Source organism: Clarias gariepinus, chromosome 9 (assembly GCF_024256425.1).
Source record: "Clarias gariepinus isolate MV-2021 ecotype Netherlands chromosome 9, CGAR_prim_01v2, whole genome shotgun sequence".
Classification (NCBI taxonomy): Eukaryota; Metazoa; Chordata; class Actinopteri; order Siluriformes; family Clariidae; genus Clarias; species Clarias gariepinus.
The window spans coordinates 29,458,041-29,478,221 of NC_071108.1; the positions used below are offsets into that span (position 1 = coordinate 29,458,041).

Sequence of the window (20,181 nt, forward strand, 5' to 3'; positions counted from 1 at the left end):
AAGACAAAACCATCAAACCAGTGTCTAAGCATTTTACTTCACTCTGAATGCCTACACACCTGTTTTACACACAAGAAATGGAGGATGCCATTGCCACTGCTTCACATAATAATAATGATCAATAGACCTCAGTCTGTTAGGTTAAGTAATCACAAGTCCTCTACCCTCATTCTGAACACTGGTGTCCCACATGGTTGTGTGCTGAGTCCACTGCTATTCTCTTTGCTTACCCATGACTGTGTCCCTCTGCAAAACTGCAACATCATCATGAATTATGCAGATGATTCCATGGTGGTAGTGTAGGTGACATCAGCAACACTAAGGAGTTGTCCTACAGGGAGGTGATCCACAGTCTGTGTTCTGACTCACTGTAAGTGGCTAGAAAGGCAAAGAATTTATTGTAAGCTTCTGGAAATCTAAAAAGAATCAGGCACTTTCATTTTTACATACAAAATAATTACATTAATCCTCTGTAGATTTTTGCCCACGTACAAAGAAATGAAGGGTCTATAATTTTTTTATCATACATTTTTTCTTTAAAGGATGGAGACAGAATATTAACCAAAAATCCAGAAAGCACATTATACAATAGTTATGAATTGAGTTGCATTTCAATGAGTAAAATAAGTATTCTATCTTCAGGCAAAATGTGACTCAGTGGAGAGGACCTTATTGGCAAGCACAGAGGTAAGATGTTTCTTGTAGTTGTAGGTGACCAGGTTTGCACACATCTCAGGAGGGATTTTGGTCCACAATTTTTAACAGATCTCAAGAGGTCTCTTGCCTGTCACTTGGCAACTTGAAGCTTTAGCTCCATCCATAAATTTTTTTATATAGAATTAAATTCTGGAGACTGGTTAGTCCAGTCCATGACCTTAATGTGCTTCTTATTGAGCCTCTTTTTTGTTGCCTTGACAATATGCTTTAAATCATTTTTATGCTGGAAGATCCATTTACAGCCCATCTTTAGGACATTCTCATTTAAGATTTTTACAATACATGGCCAGAGCTCAATGCGGCAAAGTTTTCCCGGGTTGATGCCAAAGAGCTCAATTTTGGTCTCATCTGACCACAGCACTTTCTCCCAATTCTTCTCTGTTTATTTGCAAACTTCAGACAGGGTGTACCACTTCTTGTGTCCAAAGTCACCTGGAATAAGCTCCAGGCCCCCTGCGACCCTGTAAACGAGAGGTGGTATACTAGATAAGTGAAATAATTAATTTAGTGGGTTTTTCTTGCTGTTGTACTTACATTTATGGCATTTGTAAAAAAAACAGCCTAGGTGGCCTCTCTTATTGTTTTAGGAAAGTTCATGTTTAAAATTTAACATCCTTAAATAGACTTGACATCTTAATATATTAAAATGTAACAAATTACTAAGATAGTTTTAAATAAAAGTTTTTGTCTTCTGTGTAAAAATTACATTTCTGGATATATATATATATATATATATATATATATATATATATATATATATTAAATAAAAATAAGCCTCTGTTTCATAAATTTGTTTCTGATAACAGCTTAGCATTATTTACATTAGCCTACCTTTGAACTCTTTGCTATTACAGTATATTTAAATATCATTATGCCTCAATTATCTAGTTACAGATTAAGAGTTGTTTTATGTGTACAGATGGCTTGCTGCTGTGTTTAATAATTAATGTTGTTCAAATTGCATTCTGTTCCATCATTTCTACTTTTATTAAACTTCCCTAGGAGCACTGTTGACATATTTTGGAGGTGGGGCACAACCAGCTGTTAGATTTATACTGTGTGAACAATCAAGCATTGACAATAATCGCATCGGTGGCACAGAGTGCCCTGCGATGGATTGGCACCCTGTCCAGGGTGTACCCCACCTCGTGCCCTAAGTCTCCTCGGATAGGCTCCAGGCCCCCTGGGACCCTTTCATGTATACAGGATAAGTGAGTGAGTCACCATGATCACTCCAGCTTTGTCCTGTGCATCACTCCAGCTTTGTCCTGTAAAAAAGATGACGTCTTTGATCTGCCACTAGGTGGTACTGTTGAGTCACTGCGTTAGAGGATTCGAGGAATGAATCAGTCAAGAGCGCTTAGATTTAGCCGTGAACCTATTTGTGCGTGTCAGTGAAAAACAGTTTCGGATTTTCGGATTCGGAATAGAGGAGACATCTTCTGTACGGTTCAGGTTATAGATACAGGAGGCAGAAAATAGCGGTGTGAACAAAAATAAGTGCTGCAAAAGGGTTGCCAGATTTGCATCAATGTGCGCCTCGGTGGTGTCCCACAACCTGATGTAAATAAAAATATTAAAGGAGGTGGGAGGGGTAACCGGAAGTAATACCCCAATGTGGTAGCTGTGCGCGCGCTGGGTGAGGGCGGAGACGCGGAGAAGTTTGACAACAACTGGAGCTCGTCCTTGGAAAGCAGAATGTCACCGCGACTTTGTTGCGCCCTTTAAACCCGAACCTGGACGGAGAGTCGGAGCTCGAGCCATGCTGAGTGTCCTGGCGCGAGCTGCGGTGAGTCCTGAGAACCATTAACCCTGACACCACTACAATAACAAGCAGCAGAATCAGTGATCTCTGTGTGTGTGTGTGTGACATGTAACAGCAACCATGGACCAGGCTCAAGTGTGTGTGTGTGTGTGTGTGTGTGTGTGTGTGTGTGAAAGAGAGAGAGAGATCTGATTTTCTAACACTAAAATTCTGAGTTATGATTAAATCAATCAGTCATGATCTTGTATAAAAAAAAGAAACTCTGTTTAAACACTTTGTTGCTTCTTAGGTTTGCCCCTGAGCTATGCATTTAATTTCTTATTTTAAATATGCATGCATTCAGTTGATTAGCACCGTCGCCTCGCACCTCCAGGGTCGATGGTTCGATTGCCGCCCCGTTCTCCCCGTGCTTGCTGGGTTTGCTCCCACAGTCCAAAGACACGTAGGTTAGAATAATCAGTGTTCCCGAAACGTGTGTGTGCGATGGACTGGCACTCAGTCCATGGTGCACCCTGCCTCGTGCCCTTCTTAAGTTGCCCTTAAATCCTGGACTTTTGATTGTGCAGAATAACCAGACACATTTCCAAGAGTTAAAATCTCCCTTTATTATTTACTAATGCACTTGTCCCAGTGTTTAACTAGTGCTCATTTACCGTAAAGGTAGAAAGTTTTTTCTCAGTACGGTCGTACGGTCTTGTTTAAAACATTTGCACCATTCAAATGTTAAACTGCAGCTAAGAGTCTCATCACCATCCTGTGCTCCAAGTCTTCTGTAAATGTCAGCTTTACACCTTCATTCATGAGAAATTTAATCACATGTCCCGGTTTGACTTGAACACCGCTCGTAATGAATTTAACAATGTGATTTTTGCATGACAAAATTTCCTGTCTATTTTTATCCAAAATATTTATTTTACTTCTTTATTTCGGCTTCTGTGTACATCTTTCATGCCCTGAAATAAACCCCGCCCACATCCGGAACAAGCTGCTCCAGCATGCCTCATGTTTATATACATATGGTTTAAACAGAGGTGATGGGGTTATAACCGGGTCTTTAATAGCATTCTTCCTGTTCGAGGTATGTTTTAATGGTGTTTTAAAAGCATACAAAGCCGAGGCATCCTGTCAAGTTTTACTGGTCCGTCTATTATACACACTTTTTATCTGTTTCAAATTACATTTAACAGTCTGGAATGTCTGCAAAACATGGTTTGTGTTAATACTTTCTTAAGAACAGCTATAAACAGTTCCCTTTGACCAGCCTCAATTTTTTCTTTCTTGTCAAGATAATTCGAAAAGAAGAGGAATGCAGAAACCCTGAAAAAAAATCTGTTTGCAGAAAACTTAGTTACAAAGTGCTAACACTAAAAACTCCTTTTAGAAATGTTACATAAACGTCTCCTTAGAGAAAGCCTGACCCTGACAATATTTATCTACAGTTATTTGCTAAATGAAAAAAAAATTTGCTAAAATTCTGATTGAATGTTTTGAGCATGTAAACGCATTTAGTTGGGAAAAATATCGTTTATGTAAAAGCAGCGACTGATACTAAGCATGTGCAGACAGTATGATTTTATACAGCGTGCCAGATTTGTTATGCTGGAATTACTCCGATCAGATTACACCAGTGAGTGTGATAACTAAAATAGCTAAAAAAGCCGGGACAGTTCATCATGTTAACACAAAATCATTCGAACGAAGTCAGAGCATGTATTAATCCTTGTTTGAACTGACATTTAGCCATACTTTGCCAGTCACCATCATAACACGAGACTATGCAGATGCAGTGGATACTAATGCAGAAAGGATTAAACAAACACACACACACAATGAAAACAACTCAAAGAGCTGGCAAAGGGACAGCCAATGTGCTAACAGTCTAAAACAGGACTATTCTAAAGAGCAAAGGTTTAAACCAAGCCAACATCACTCACTCGCTCAATCACTCATCGTCTATACGCTTTATCCTGTATTTAGGGTCACAGGGAGCCTGGAGCCTATCCCAGGAGACTTAGGGCACGAGGCGGGGTACACCCTGGACAGGATGCCAATTCATCGCAGGGCACACACAGATACACACACACACACACACACACACACACACACACACTTTGTACATTTTGGGGACACCAGTTAGTCTAACGTGCATGTCTTGTCTGTGGAAGGAAACCCACCAAGCATGGGGAGAACATGCAAACTTTATGCACACATACCCAAGGAAATCGAACCCGGACCCTGGAGTTGCAAGGCGACAGTGCTAACCACTAAGCCATTGTGCCACTCTTAAAAGATGAACAGAGGAATAAAAAAGAATTGATCACGTGATGGCGTGTCAACAGGCTGAGGATTGTGTAAAATATAGTGCAGACTTCTCAGATGCATCATCTTTTTTTTTAATTCCTGGATAGAACAAACTGTTTATTGATTAGTCCAATTTTGGGTTAATTATTAATGTTATTTCCATCACCTAGAGTTTCCCAATGCTGATGTTTAGGATTTGTTAACCAGTCCTGATAATTATGTTATTCCACAGATCCGTTGAGTTCTCATTACTGATTAATAAGACGGTGTTTAATTTTCTGTAACAGCAGCTCGGACCGTAGTTCTGCTACCCTATTTCAGGAGGGTAAAACTTTTGGCCTGCATCAAGCAAAGAAAACATTATAATTATTGGAAATTGTTTTAAGACCTATCCAAAGCTGGTTGGAGATCACTTAAACGCTTGGTGAAGTTGCATTGTAAGAAAACACAACGGTATAAATCAGAGCTAAAGAATGTTTGACAGTGAAAGTAAGAGCGTCTCCATACGCATACAATGTGATGAGAACTCTCAGGATTGGGACTAATCATCCGTATGGCCATAAGAAAATTACTTGATAGTGAGACTCATTAGAAAAAGGCATGAGTTTGCCAGGGAACATAAAGACTCGACATTGGAGTGATGGGGAAGAAGAAAGTCCATGTGGTCTGATGAGTCCAGATTGACCCTATTCCTGAGTGATTGTGCATCAGGGTAAGAAGGGAAGCGCATGAGGTGGACACACATCGTTCACAGTGGCCATGGTACAAGCCTCTGGAGGCAGTCTTATGATCAGGGGTTGCTTTAGTTGCTTAGGTCTAGTCTCGGCAACGTTATGTGGCGATAAAATGAAGTCAGTTGATGACTTGAATGTACCGAATGACCTTTCCAATGGATTTGTAATTTTTCCCCCTGATGGCACAGGCATGTTCCAGGACTTACATTGTGAGTGTGGTTTTGGGAGCATGGACAATCATTTTCACACATGAACTGAATAAAATAAAAAATTAGTTAATTTTATTTGCTATTTGTACAGAACGGGTCATTGTATTTATTTATTTATTTATTTATTTATTGTATTATTGATCACATATGGAATTATTGTGCTTCTACAGAATTTATATTGCTTTTCTTTGACGATAAATAAGGTGAAGGATAGTAACACAGGTCTCTTTATACCCGATACATGTACACTGATTATTGCAGCAGCTCGATACGACAGAGATAAAAACCAGACACATGGACACCGATTATAGAAGCTGGTCTCTATACAGTATGACAGATATAAAAGCCAGACACATGTACACCAATTATAGCAGCAGGTGTCCATCAGACAGAGATAAAGTCTTACAGGGGTGAGGCAGACATGCTTTCATTCACCATCAGTCTGACTGTGTGTGTGATTATATACTGTCCGATCTGAGGTTGCGACGCAGTGATCCTCTCTGCAACCTTTAAGACTCTTTTAATCAAAGCCGAAGGTGGTCAGAAGAAATAAAGGGTGTTTCTTTTCTCTTTTTTAATGGCTGACTGAATGTAAAACATTATCATTTCTGTCGGACGCCTTACACAAGGTGTGGGTAAATATGTGATACAACTGGTTAGCTTTGTTTTTTTTTTTTATGAGCATACAATATGTTTATTTAGTCAGGCAGTTATTAGGAAGGGGGACTTGTTTTCGATTTCTCTTTACCACGAGACGCTGTATGGTTTTGTCTATTTGAGCAAATAAAAGTCAGGCTGGTGAGGAAGAAACTATTTATAATTGCTGTAATATAAGTCATGACAGATACAAACATGTTTTATGGATGTTCCACAAGACTTAACATCAAAACATTAAACATCAAGGGATGAGTCGAAAATTATCCGCACTAGGGTTCTATTTCAACTGTTGCGCGCACTCTCTTATCAGCGCCAGCCGTTCAAGGCAACTGTCTCTCCAGTTTGCATATGTTACATCAGTTCATTTGGAACTGAGGTGTGAGCAAAAATAGACGCCCCACTTGTGAAAAAGACTTTGTGTAATGTGGTGTACCGTTGCAGAAACAACTCACGGAAGAAAATATGCAGAACCGTTTGGATATCTGCAAACAAAAGTTTCTTAAAGGGATTCATCACTGGTGACGTTAGATGGATTCATCACTACCAGCCTGAGAGTGAATGGCAGAGTATGGAACGAAAACGTCCTCAAAGAAAAAAGTGAAAAAAAAAAAAATCAACCATCAGCTGGAAAATTGATGCTTACAGTTTTCTGGGATTCTTAAGGGCCAGTATTGAAACATTATCAGGAAAAAGTTATAGGAAGTCAGGAACTTGTCATGTTGGGCTGCATTTCCATGTTACACCAACATGTTATTGATTTTTTTTTTTCTTCCAATGTGGATTATATATATGTGTGTGTGTGTGTGTGTGGTGTTTTTTTTTTCCTCCCACAGTCAAGGGCTGTGCCCACGCTCTTAGCAAGGCCAGTGGTAATTGTGCAGATCCGTGATCACTCTCAGGCTCATCAGGATGGTCTGCCCAAGCTGCCCGTGCCACCGCTCAGACAGACCTGTGAACGTTATCTGGCAGTACTCGAACCACTCGTGTCTGAGGAGGAGATGAGCCACACACGCCAGCTGATGGCTGAGTTCCTATCCTCTGGTGGTGTCGGGGAAAGGCTACAAAAAGGACTCGAGAGACGAGCACGCAAAACTGAGAACTGGGTACGTAAAGTAGCTGTGTCAGGGTTGCCAGATCGGATTGACCTTTTTCAGCCAAATTATCCCTTACAGGCCACCAATTATGAGTGAAATATTTTCTTCATTTAAATTACTGTTAAATTGTTTTGTTGACTGTTTGATGCAGCTCTCTGATTGGTGGATGCAGTCAACGTACCTGGACTCGCGTATGCCCATTCCAGTGTACACCAGCCCTGGCGTGGTTCTGCCTCAGATGCACTTCCAGGACCGCCAGGGACAGATGAGGTACGGTGTCAAAGCATCACAGCATTGTATCAGACATGTCACTACTAAGATTAAAAATATCTCTCACTGATTGTGTTCTTTTTCTGTACTATTAGTCATATTTCATGTATTATTATTGATTATAATACATAATTATTAAGACATGACTAGCTAACATAAGAGGTAAAATAAGGAGTAAAATCCCTTGTAAATAAATTTGCTTTAAGTTAATGCCTATTAGAAGAAATAAATATAAAGATTATATATGCTAATTTAAAAGATTTTAAAATAGGAGCATAAACAAAAACAAACAATAGTAGAGTAGAATTGAATGTAAAATAGAATAATTTAACCAAATAAGAAATTACAGTGGAGTAGGTCACATATTATCACTCATTTTCCAAACATGTTGTCTTAGTGCCTCTGTGTGGAAGTGCATTTTCCCGGCCAATCAGAATGCAGTAATTGAAAAAGTCAATGTTCCGAACCCGAACAGGCATTTTCCATTTTGTTCATAATGACATCCTCAGTATTAGGCTAGCTACTGTTAATTATTAGTACTGCCCATAGCTCTTAAAAATGGCCCGCAATGGCTTCCGAGTGGCGCAGGGGTAAAGTGCTCCCCTATTATCTAGAAGTCGCTAGTTTAATTCACGGGTGATGCTGTGGCCTCCGCAGCTCGGAGCAGAAAGGGCCGATTGGTTAAGCTCTCTCAGCGGGGTGGGATGGAAGGCACTTAGCGCTCTCATATCGATTGCGGCTCTACAGCTGGCTCAGTAGGGCTGTCCTCTGAGTTTATTATGCCGCCCCCAAACGGTGACAGGAGGGAATAGGATATGACTAAATTGGGGGTTGGGGGGGCAATGCTAGCACTAATGCTAAACTAAAAAAAATGCCAGTGGCAAATAAACATGCTAGCAGCATGCACAAGAACAACAATTGTGAACTTTAATATGGCTTTGCAAGCAGTTCTAATAGTTTTATCATTGCTAGAAAGCATTTAAGCTGCCAAATTGTTTTTTCTTTTATTATGATTTTTTTTTAAAGATGGGGACATAAAGTTCAGTTGGTATGATAATCTCACCCACAAGCCCCTGAGGTAAGCTGTGCTTTGTTCTGTTCTAGCCCACCGAACTGTTGGTGCCGCCATGGAACAAGTTTTTCTGTCTGAGGTCAAAGCCAGTGCTTTGGCTGTTTAAAAATAAAGAACTGGTTCAAAATTGGGAACTAGCTCTGGAACTGGGTAGAACGGGGTACCAGAGAACAGCAAGGCTGGGCGGAGTTTGGGAGAGCAGGGTGGAGCTGATCATTGAGCCGGACCAGGGTTTCCTGTTGCTAGAGTATATGAGGTCGCAATATGGGGGAAATCTGGTTTGCTTGTTTAAGTCCTGTACAATACAAAAATGAACAATGGATGCACAGCAGGGAAAATATTTTCATCATGACCGGAGTCCTGATCTAAAAAGAAAAAGAAAAAAGGTTAATTTTGCATAACAGGCCCCCTTTTAAAAGTGTTGAATGGAATAGAACAGAATTGTTTTAAAATAGCAGAACAGAATTTAATAAAAATGAAAGTACAATGGAATAAAATACAGAAATTCATTTACAAATTTAATTCTGTCCACACATTAAACTAACATAAAAATGATTTATATTTATCGCTCGGCACAATGCGCTGTACTCTTGAAGATGACATTTATTGCTGGATGTTATTGACATTTGCAGTGTTAAGTTGCACATTGACCTTTTACTCACACACACATCTCCTTTTCATGATACTATTTTAAGCACACTTTGCTTTCACTATGAACCCAAACAGTGTATGGACAAAGCCAGTGGACCTACCCTTCAGTCATGTCCCCTGTTTAGACTTACCGCTAGATTTGTTCACTCGCCATGTACCTTGTCCTTTGGGCTGTGTTGTTTGCACACAAGTAACACATGCTTCTAAGAGCAATAGTTACACGGACCACAGGTTTAAACCTGATCGAAAGCTACGTTGAGCACGGTCATAGATATTCAGACAGATTGAAATCAATTCTAATGTTAGGATATGAGCCAAATACGAATGTTGTGCATGTTTACTTAAGTATAAACATATTTGAAAGTCTTTATTTATTCTAGGGATATTTTCTTGAAATAAATTGGTATTACATTATTAATTCAACAACTCCAAGTAGCTCGTTAAGACACGCTATGATTGCATGACATTAATTTGCCATCTTGTGGCTTCATTAAATAATGCAAAGGCACTGTAGGCAGTGATATAAAAATAATAATAATAATAATAATAGCGTTAATAGCAATAGAAAACCCGTATAAGGTACCGTAACTCAAGAAAACCCGGCTATATACATTCATATACTGTATACTATTTTTTCAAGGACCAGGCTCAGGCTTCAAGGATCAGGACTTAGATAGTTTCTGTTAATTTATAATCTTAATCTGTTTTGTCCCAGCTAGTCAGCTAATTAGGTTGCTTAGTTAGTTAGCTAGTTAGGTAATTTATGTTGTAAATGTATGTTGTATGTAGCACCTTGGTCCTGGAGGAACGTTGTTTCGTTTCCTCATCTACTGAACTGTATATGTTTAAATTGATAATAAAAGCCTACTTGACTTGAAGTCATTTATAAATGCCAGTTACTTTTTACGCCTTCATTCACAAAAAATCCCATAGCAACATGTTCCACACACCTGATTTGCATCATTTTTTTGTATGTTCTTAAACATTGTAAACAGTGGACTTTGATGGTTCTGAGTCCAGTAATTTTTTTCCCAACATGGACACACTCTCTGCGACTACTAGACTATAAAAGTATATAACTTGAGACTATTGTCTCTTTTGCCGATGCAGGTTTGCTGCCAAACTGATTGCTGGAGTTTTGGACTTCAAACAAATGCTTGACAGGTGAGTCTTAAATGTCTAAATCTGGAGACCAGAGAAAGCTATAATACATAAGACTCTGGTTCCCAGTTTGCATGCCTCTCTTTACAGTGAAACTCTACCAGTTGAGTATTTGGGAGGAAAGCCATTGTGCATGGACCAGTATTACCAGGTGCTGTCCTCATGCCGAATACCAGGACCGAAGAAAGACACTGTGGTGAACCACGCTATTGGAAAGACGGCACCAACTCACATCACGGTGGTTCACAATTTTCAGGTAATCTGCTGCATAAATGGCGACCCAAGTGTAATCACAGATCAAATATTGTGTAAATATCTCTCACTTACACTCTCCTTCTATGTCTGCTTTCAAGTTTTTTGTTCTGGACGTATACAATAGCGACGGCACGCCACTGACGGTCGATCAGCTCTACATGCAGTTGGAGAAGATCTGGAACTCATCTTTACAGACCAATAAAGAGCCTATTGGTATACTCACGTCTAATCACCGCAACACCTGGGGCAAAGCCTACAACAACCTCATCAAGGGTGATCTATACCTACTCTGCTTAACCAACTTGGTTTGATTCGCTGTTTGCATGTGCGGAATGGGATTGACGGTGTCTTGCTGATGTTTGTTCTGCAGACAAAACAAATAAAGAGTCAGTACGGGCGATCCAGAAGAGCATCTTCTTAGTGTGCCTGGATGCCCCCATGCCGCGTGTATCGGACGAGCTCTACTACAGTAAAGTGGCGGCACAGATGCTGCATGGAGGGGGAAGCCGCTGGAACAGTGGGAACCGCTGGTTTGACAAAACACTACAGGTTTGTGATGGATTTCAGACACATGCACCGTGGTTCTGCCTGGATACACATACACTTGGCTGTACAACTTGTATCTATTTACACATAGAAAGAAATCTGATTCAAAATAACCTGATTAAAACAATTTAAAAATCTATTATTTTATATGCCGGTTGAATTAGCGGCTCATTGGTTAAGAGAAACCATGGCATCTGTATAAACATCATAGAACACTGCTTTATTTGACCACTTAAATTCTAAAATCATATTATTAGTGTGGCCGTATATACAGTTTTAGCTGTCTTGTTTGACTTCATAGTTTATAGTGGGCGAGGATGGATCATGTGGACTAACGTACGAGCACGCTCCTGCTGAAGGACCTCCCATTGTGTTCCTAGTGGACCATGTGGTGGAATACATGTGAGTCAGAATCCATTTCTGGTATAATTATATGTTGGTACAGTACTGTGCAAAAGTTTTGAGCCACCCCTTATTTCTTCAAATTAAATCAAATGATGTAGATCAAATTAACGACATGGGAACTCTGTGTTTGACTGTGACAGGCTGCAAAGATAAAAGATCAAAAGATACAATTAAAAATTGGAGCCTATCCAAGGAGACTTAAGGCACGAGGCGAGGTACACCCTGGATAGGGTGCCAATCTGTCGCAGGGAACACACACATACACACACACTCTGGGCAGTTTGGGAATGTCAGTTAGCCTAACCTGCACGTCTTTGGGCTGTGGGAGGAAACCAGAGTACTGGGAGAAAACCCACCAAACACGGGGAGAACATGCAAACTCCATGCACACAGAGACGGGAATCGAACCTGGCCGGGGTACACACTGGACAGGGGGCCAATCTATCGTAGGATTGGACTCACACACACACACACACACACACACACACACTATGGACAATTTGGGAATGCCAGTTAGCCTAATCTGCACATCTTTTTACTGTGGGAGGAAAACCAGGAGGAAACCCACCAAGCATGGGGGGAACATGCAAACTAGCTGAGAATCGAACCCGGACCCTGAAGGTGCCAGATGACAATATTATTTGTCATTTTGATTGATATTCAAAAACACTTCTGATGTAACATGTTACATTGGGACAAAATTAATGAAACATTTTAGGCCATTCTGTTAATTAGGGCAAAAATAATTGACTCTCTCAAGATTTGTGCACAAACTTTTGCACATACAATCTAAATAATAAGTTGTGAAATGTTTGGTGTCCAATATTAACTGTGTAAGTCTGCCACTGGAGCTATGAACATTTTACTCCAATATCTTTTCAATAATTATAGAAAAAAAACTAAACAGTTCTTAAATAACATTCCATAAAACTTTCTAATGTGGTTTAAAACACAGAGTGACTTACTGTAATCCATAATCCATAACCATGTACAAAACTTGAACAAAAAGCCTAGTAGCAGTTAAAGCTGTGGATATTTTAGAATGATTCCCTTAGTGCAATTTGATGCAACACAGGAAGAGACTTGGTGATCGTGTTTACATAAATGATGTTTCCCAGCTGTTGCTCTAGATCCCATATGTCTTATGGGGTGCTTGTACTAACTCTAATTTAAGTTGTAATCTAGCTTTACTGTTTTATTCGTTTTAATAACATCTTTACCTGGTTTGTAACAGGAAGAAAACCGAGATGGTGCGAACTCCTATGATTCCTCTCCCCATGCCAGAGAAGCTGCGCTTTAACATCACACCTGAAATCAAAAAGGACATTGAGAAAGCCAAACAGAACATGAACATGTGAGTGCTTTTCCTCATGCCATTTGCTTTGTACTGTGCATGTGCGATCTTTGAAAAACTAGTGAGGCGGTGTAGACCGGCGCTGCGCATGAAGCAGTCAGGTCATTTCCCAATAAATCATTCATGTGTTGTAATCGGAGTTCGACCTATTCTGCAGAATGGTGCATGACCTGGACGTGCGGGTGCTCAACTTCTCTCATTATGGGAGGAAATACCTCAAGTCATGCAAAACGAGTCCAGACGCCTTCATCCAAATGGCCCTCCAGCTGGCATATTACAGGTGTGTCAGGGTGCCACCTGCTTAAAAAAAGTAGCATGACATTGTTGAAATGTTAGACATTTTAGTGAGCATTTGCTTCAATCGTTGTGTGATTAACAAAACAAATAAGAATCGAAATGTCAGCTAGTGCTATTAAGTGCACATTTCCAAACCATTGTGTTGAACCTTTTTTTGGTTTGTCGCCGCATTAGGTTCTACAACGTTTGCTGCCCTACATGTGAGAGCGCCTCCCTGCGCATGTTTAAACTGGGCAGAACTGAGGCCATCCGCTCCACCTCCACCGAGTCACTGAAATTCGTGCAAGCCATGGATGACGAGTCTAAACAGGTCAGGCAGAGCATGCTGGATGCTTGGGATATTACATGCCTTTTATAACTTCTAACCCAAGTCAAGCAGTACTTCTAGTTTCGGTTTAATATTTTGTCAGGTTTTATGCAAATTTTTTTATATACATATGATTTATACCAAGCAATATGCACTTTTTTAATCTACAGTACAATTAATTGAAAGTTCTTAAGTCAGCTGTACAACGAGCACTGAAAGACATATTTGTAATGTACTTGTTAAACTATTAGGATTTAAAGAGAACAGGCAAAGCTCCTGTAAGGTTTTTTTTGTCTTAGGTATATTGGGTTTGTAACTTTAGGATTTGATTTGTGCAAATGAATGTCTTTTAATGCAAAATCTTTCATGCTTGATTTATATTTTTCCGTAACCAAATACCAGTCAGTGCCTTTTTGTTCTGCAGTAATTGTGTTAAAGTATGGAATAAACACGACAGCACGATGATGTAGAATGTAGAATCAATGATCTAGTGCTATGATGCAGCCTGGCAGGAAGTGGACTTACTATTAACCCCTTTAAATTAATTACACTGCCTGGCCAAAAGTGCCATAAAACAGTAACTTATAGCATATATATATGTCATACAACCGACTTTTGTTTCGATTATGACATGCATTCACAGTGGCATTGTTTTAATAAGCTAATGCACTATCACAGCATGTACAGAGTCTGTTCAGAGTCACATGAATTTCTCTCCAAGATCTTCTATTGCTTATGGGAGAGTAGGACCCCTGTGTAAAACACTCGGAGGACATCGCTATCCACCCTCTCCGCTTGCGTGACATCGCATGATTCACAAATGCCCCTGATTGTCTGTAGAACCGTGACTAATGTGTGAGCACTAAGTACCTCTCATCCCTCCCCTCTGAGAGAGCTCGGCCAATCAGATCTAATCAGGTTACAGCAAGACCCGGGAATTGAACTCGCAATCTCCGGATGATAGGGCGAGCGCTTTTACCACTGCGCCACTCGGACATTGTAGTGGACAATCCATGTGTGAAAATGATTTCTCATGCTCCCTGAACCTCTCTTGCATTGCCATTTTGGATTAATGCCTTCGTCATCAGGGACGAAAAAAATAATTTAGGTCATCAGCTGACCTCATTTTTCGTGCACATAACGTTAGACCTGACAAACAGAAGCAATCCACAGGCGTGTACGGTAGGCACTAGTGATGATGCGTGCATCACCTCATCTGCCTCTCTTCTTACCCTGATGTTCTCATCAGACCTCATGACCTTTTTCCATTGCTCCACACTCCGTTCTTTCTGCTCTCTAGCAAAATTACGCCTTTTTCCGATTAGCCTCACTGATAAGTGGTTTTCTAAAGGCTACACAATTGTTTAGTCTCAATTCCTTGGGTTCTCTTCGCATTGTGTGTGTGTGGAAATCCTATTTCTTTCACCATTAAACATAGCCATGAGTTACTACTGTTTTTTTTTTAATGATTTGATTTTCATCATACTAATTCAGGATGTTTTTTCACGCCCACAATTCTACCTTGAAGATGATGGTTCACCGCAATTTTTCCAGGTTTTAATGATGCGTTCTTAATCAGTTCTTCATCCAGTTTTAGTAGTTTTCAGCAATCTCCTTAGTTGTTTTCTTTGCTTGCTACAGGACAATAAGTTGACTCTAGTGAAACAGAGCGATATCTTTGCCACAACCACAGGATATGTCTTCTGACATGGTTGTTTAAGAAGTGAGAAGCTACTTACTGCATCAGTTAGGGAGAAATAACTTGTCGTCAGCTGCAGTCGAAGGCTTTTAACTAATTTCTTAAATTTTACCTGATTTAAAGAAGTCAAATAATCTCTTCTTTTAGAAAAGTTTACTATATCAAAAATCAAATCAGTTTACTCGGCGTGTCTTCCATACCATTACTTGCTACTGTGCAAGCCGTTACTATAGAAACATTGATGTATGAATATAAGCGTCTCTAAACTCTACAGTTTTATGCTATTTTCTGTATTAACTTGTTACATTATAATAAAATCTGTTATTAATTGACAAGTATTGTAACTCTTTGGCAGAATGCAGAGAAACTGGCCCTTCTGGAGAAGGCCATTAATGCCCATCGAGATTACACTCGCATGGTAAGAAGCCCATAATAGACTAAAAACAAACATGTTGCATACTAATGAATTCACCACAATTATCTGGAACTCAATGTGTCCCTTCTTAGGCCATTCACGGCCAGGCAATAGACAGACATCTGCTGGGGCTGAAGATGCAAGGCATCGAGGATCTGACTTCTCTCCCAGACATCTTCATGGATACGTCCTATGCTGTGGCCATGCATTTCAACCTCTTCACCAGCCAAGTATCTGATTAAATTTTTTTATTATTATTTCTTTATTTATTTATTTGTATGAAGACCTCAACCATGTTTAGGTTGCTTCATACATACTCGGAAATGGCTGGTCACAATTATATAGTGCACTAATGTAACTAATACTTATTAGACTATTATTATTAGAATTGTTTTTTAATAAGTGGCCACTTTCATCTCCCTTTGTTGTTTCACTGGGTTGGAGCGCATTTAAGTGATTGAGTGGTCATGATTTCTTAATAAGCACAAGTTCCTTCATTTCCGTGAAGAACAGATGCTACCCTCTACTCTTAGAGCTTTTGACAGACCCATTTTATTCTTTACGTCACACATATGGGGCATTGGTGGCTTACTGACAGGCTTTTCGCCTCGTTCGATTCCCAGTTAATACCCAAACCCAGCCTCAGGGTTATTTCTGGTCCCAAGCCTAGATAAAATGGGAGCAATTTTAAAGAGAAAAAGACAGTCCGCTATGGCTAAACCGTGACTTGTGCAGCCAAAAGAACGTCATCATCGGCACTCATGTAAATGATGATTATGATAAAGTTGTAATGATGCCCTCATGACTTTTTCAGGTCGGCTCAAAGACGGACTGTTATATGTGTATCGGGCCCATGGAGCCAGACGGTTATGGCGTCTGCTACAACCCAATGGACGACCACATCAATGTTGCAGTGACTGCCTTCAACAGCTGCGAAGAAACGAACGCCAGCAAACTAACACGGTTTCTCAAGGAGGCACTTCTGGACATGAAGGCTCTCCTGGAGAAGACGGCTAAGCCGTGCGAGTGAGGCTGCTTTACAGGGGGAATGAAACAGATGCAAGCAAAGAGGACCAGAGTGAATACTTGTGAATCTGGGAGGGAAAAAAAAACAGAAGAAGGAAGAAGACATATTTTTCTATACCTGCGTATTTCCTCAGGCAGAACTTGAACATGCAGACGCAGACAGTTCTATGGCCCCTATTTCTTTGCATCGCCATGACTATTGTTTCTCCCACAACATTTTAATAAGGATCTCTGATGCGGGTGGAAAAAAAGCACCTTTATGTTGCAATATGTTTGTGGTACTTCAGTATTTTTGTTGGCTGCTGTTTACTTGTTGCTGTTTACTGATATGTATGAAGGTTTGCTGTATTCCATACCAAACCTGGGTTTTCTGCTCTACTGAAGCACTTAGAAAGTCTCCTGTATGTGTGTATCTATAGCTACATATTTATTGAGAGAAATATACATTTGGACATAGTACACCTGGAACATTTATGTTCTTTTTTTTTTTTTTTTTTTTTTTTAAGTATTTGCGGGGGAAAAAAGGGAAAAATGTCCAGATGTCTCTGGAAAAGATTTTCCAATTCGGTTAAAAGCATTACATCACTCTTTGGAAAATGATGTTGCACATAACGGAAAAAAAATAATTATTTATTTTAACATTTAAGATAGTATATATATTATATATGATGTTATTAGTTATCTACGGGATGTAATGAGCAATGTTTCCTCTTATATCTACTCAACAGTCAGGAGAAAAAGTTTTGTGCACTCATCAAGACGAGTGTTCAGTGATACTACAATCAAAATTTCACTGAAAATAACACCTGTTGTAGTGAATTCTTCTTAAATCAAATAAATCAATGTGCTTAAATTTCATATTTTGTCCTCAAAATCAGACAAATTTCTTGATGGATGTGTTACGGGATGTAATGAGCAATGTTTCCTCTTATATCTACTAGCATGTATCTTATATCTACTAGCATGGTGTTCACTAGGGGCGGGGCTAAGCTGGTTAGCAAAGCACATATCATCAAAACAAATTATATACAGTATATATAGATTAGATAAGATTAGTTTCAACTTTATTGTCATTACACATGTACAAGGCAAAAAATGCCTAAATATATCACCAGCAAGCTAATGTTAGCATGGCAGAACTAGCACAAACATGACCTTAATGGCTATCAAGTTCTATTTTGTTAATTATATAATATTGTAATAAAAATATTATATATATATATATATAAATAATTTTTATTATATACTCGAATAGCCATTAAGGTCATGTTTGTGCTAGTTCCGCCACGCTAACATTAGCTTGCTGGTGATTGTTAGCTGCTATTAAAGTTTAAAGTTAGTTAAATGATAGTATATCATATTTCCCATCAATTAGATATATAATTATAATATAATAGGATGGGATATATGTTTTAGCAGAACACACAAACTTTACTTGGCTCATATTTTCCATTTTAATGCTACTTAAAGGTTCTTTAATGGTGATTAGTCAGAAACAATAATTCATTGGTCTCTTACATTGAATCAGTTCATGTGCCTGTAAGAGTTCATTAAACACACTTCTCATTGGGTTAATGTAAAACATGCCTGGCTGTAACAGTATGGGGACTGTGCTCAGAATGTCCTGACTTCAGACACGTTTTTAACTTCATGAAGCTTCTACTACACACACACACACACACTACTAATTAGCCTTATCTGCATGTCGTTGGACTATGAGAAGCAACCGGAGGAAACCCACCATATGGGGAGAACATGCAATATTGATGCACCAGGTCCCCGGGGCGAGAATCGAACTCGGACACTGGAGGTGCAAGGCGACAGGGGGTGGAAATGAACCCGGTCTAGCAGTGTTTATTAATGGATTGGGATGGGTGGAGAATGAACACACTTAAAGCAACCACTGTTCACTGTTCAACAGGAACTAACTTGTTTTACAGAACATTAAATGTCAACACATAAACAGAGCAGTAACTTCTCTTTACCACCAGAAGGAGCTAAAACACCTTAAATTCCACTCTGGTGTACTTGATCCGCGAGCCTGACGTTCACAGCACAAAGGCGTTTAAAGCTCGCAAGGTTACACGCAAGCACAGAGTTGGCACACAACTATTATACCCATTTTACTATATCAAGTCCTATCAAGTCGAGTCCTGGGCCGGTACTCCCAAAGCTTCTTAAGCCTAAAAGTTGCTCCTAGTGATGACATTTAGTGATTTAGTGATTATGACATTTTCTTGGAATTTTCCCTTAAATTTAGAACTAAATCTCAGCAAAGATAAAACTGATTCACGAAACATCCTATACCTAAAAACAGCTTCTAAGGTAAAAATTGTTAAAAGTAGAGAGAAGGACTTTTAGGATACTTAAGAGTTTCTTTAGGACAAAATGGCAGAAAGAAAAAATATTAAGCATTAAACGTAAATCTAAAAGTAAAAACTCTTCTGTGCATCCCATATCATTTACCTGACACTCCGCTCACAGAATGGGGTGCAAATATTAAATTCCCATTTTTAGTTGTCACATACACAACCACACACAGTATGATCTGCACGACTGTTCGTGACCTTAAAAGGTAAAGATGAAATTGCAGTAAGAAAAGAATGTAAAATATAAAATCTACAAATATGCAATATACAGTTACAATAAAATACAAGATAAAATAGAGATACTGTATGTAAAATGTAAATGTAAACAGTATGGGTGGCCATGAAGTGTGAAATAAAGTAAAGTGCATAATTAATCGTCATTTATGTGTAAATATATGCAACATAACATTATGTACAACATATGTGTCATATGCAAATGTGCAGTGTGGTTGGTAGTGTGGTGTACTCCAATACAGGTGTAAAGAAGACAACACAAGTCCAATGATTTCTATATGATTTTTTTTGGTTGAGTGCCGAACGGCCTATGGGAAGAATCTTCTTCTTGGCCTCGGAAACGCTTTCCAGGCCACAGTCCATTGCTTTCACTATTTTCCTCGCCTTGGTCCGCTTGCGCAGCTCAAATACAGTACAGGTCAGGGAGCTCAGTGCGTTCAGTAGTTGCTGATTGAAGCAGGATGTGATTTCTTTCAGGACAGGAACAAGGATGTACTCTTTGAAGCATTTGGGGACTACTTATTGTGATAATATCCAGTGCGCGTCCTCCCTCTGAGCTGAGACTTCCTTTTTAAGAATTTTTTGCATGTTTGGCATGAGGAAAATCGCGGCATGGTCGGATTTCCCACACGCGGGTTCAAGA

The 20,181-nt window shown here is 39.5% G+C and overlaps 1 protein-coding gene across 1 annotated transcript; it reads left to right on the top strand.

The window, feature by feature from the left end:
• The first annotated feature begins 2,259 nt into the window (after positions 1-2,259).
• Positions 2,260-17,793, top strand: zgc:154046 (Carnitine O-acetyltransferase-like). Its single transcript, XM_053504932.1, has 14 exons — positions 2,260-2,506; positions 7,217-7,486; positions 7,629-7,747; positions 10,581-10,634; positions 10,722-10,887; positions 10,985-11,159; positions 11,257-11,435; positions 11,734-11,834; positions 13,072-13,191; positions 13,349-13,471; positions 13,663-13,798; positions 15,850-15,912; positions 16,002-16,139; positions 16,724-17,793. Exons 1-14 carry the CDS (start codon positions 2,480-2,482, stop codon positions 16,937-16,939), a joined length of 1,887 nt encoding a protein of 628 aa, XP_053360907.1. The 5' UTR covers positions 2,260-2,479; the 3' UTR covers positions 16,940-17,793.
• Positions 17,794-20,181: the final 2,388 nt, after the last annotated feature.

Bases quoted from the DNA above. Each gene is read 5' to 3' on its own strand.
- zgc:154046 (XM_053504932.1), top strand. From the start codon at position 2,480: ATGCTGAGTGTCCTGGCGCGAGCTGCG. The intron at 2,507-7,216 runs GTGAGTCCTGAG...TTCCTCCCACAG, and splicing joins GTGTCCTGGCGCGAGCTGCG to TCAAGGGCTGTGCCCACGCT. The intron at 16,140-16,723 runs GTATCTGATTAA...TGACTTTTTCAG, and splicing joins TCAACCTCTTCACCAGCCAA to GTCGGCTCAAAGACGGACTG.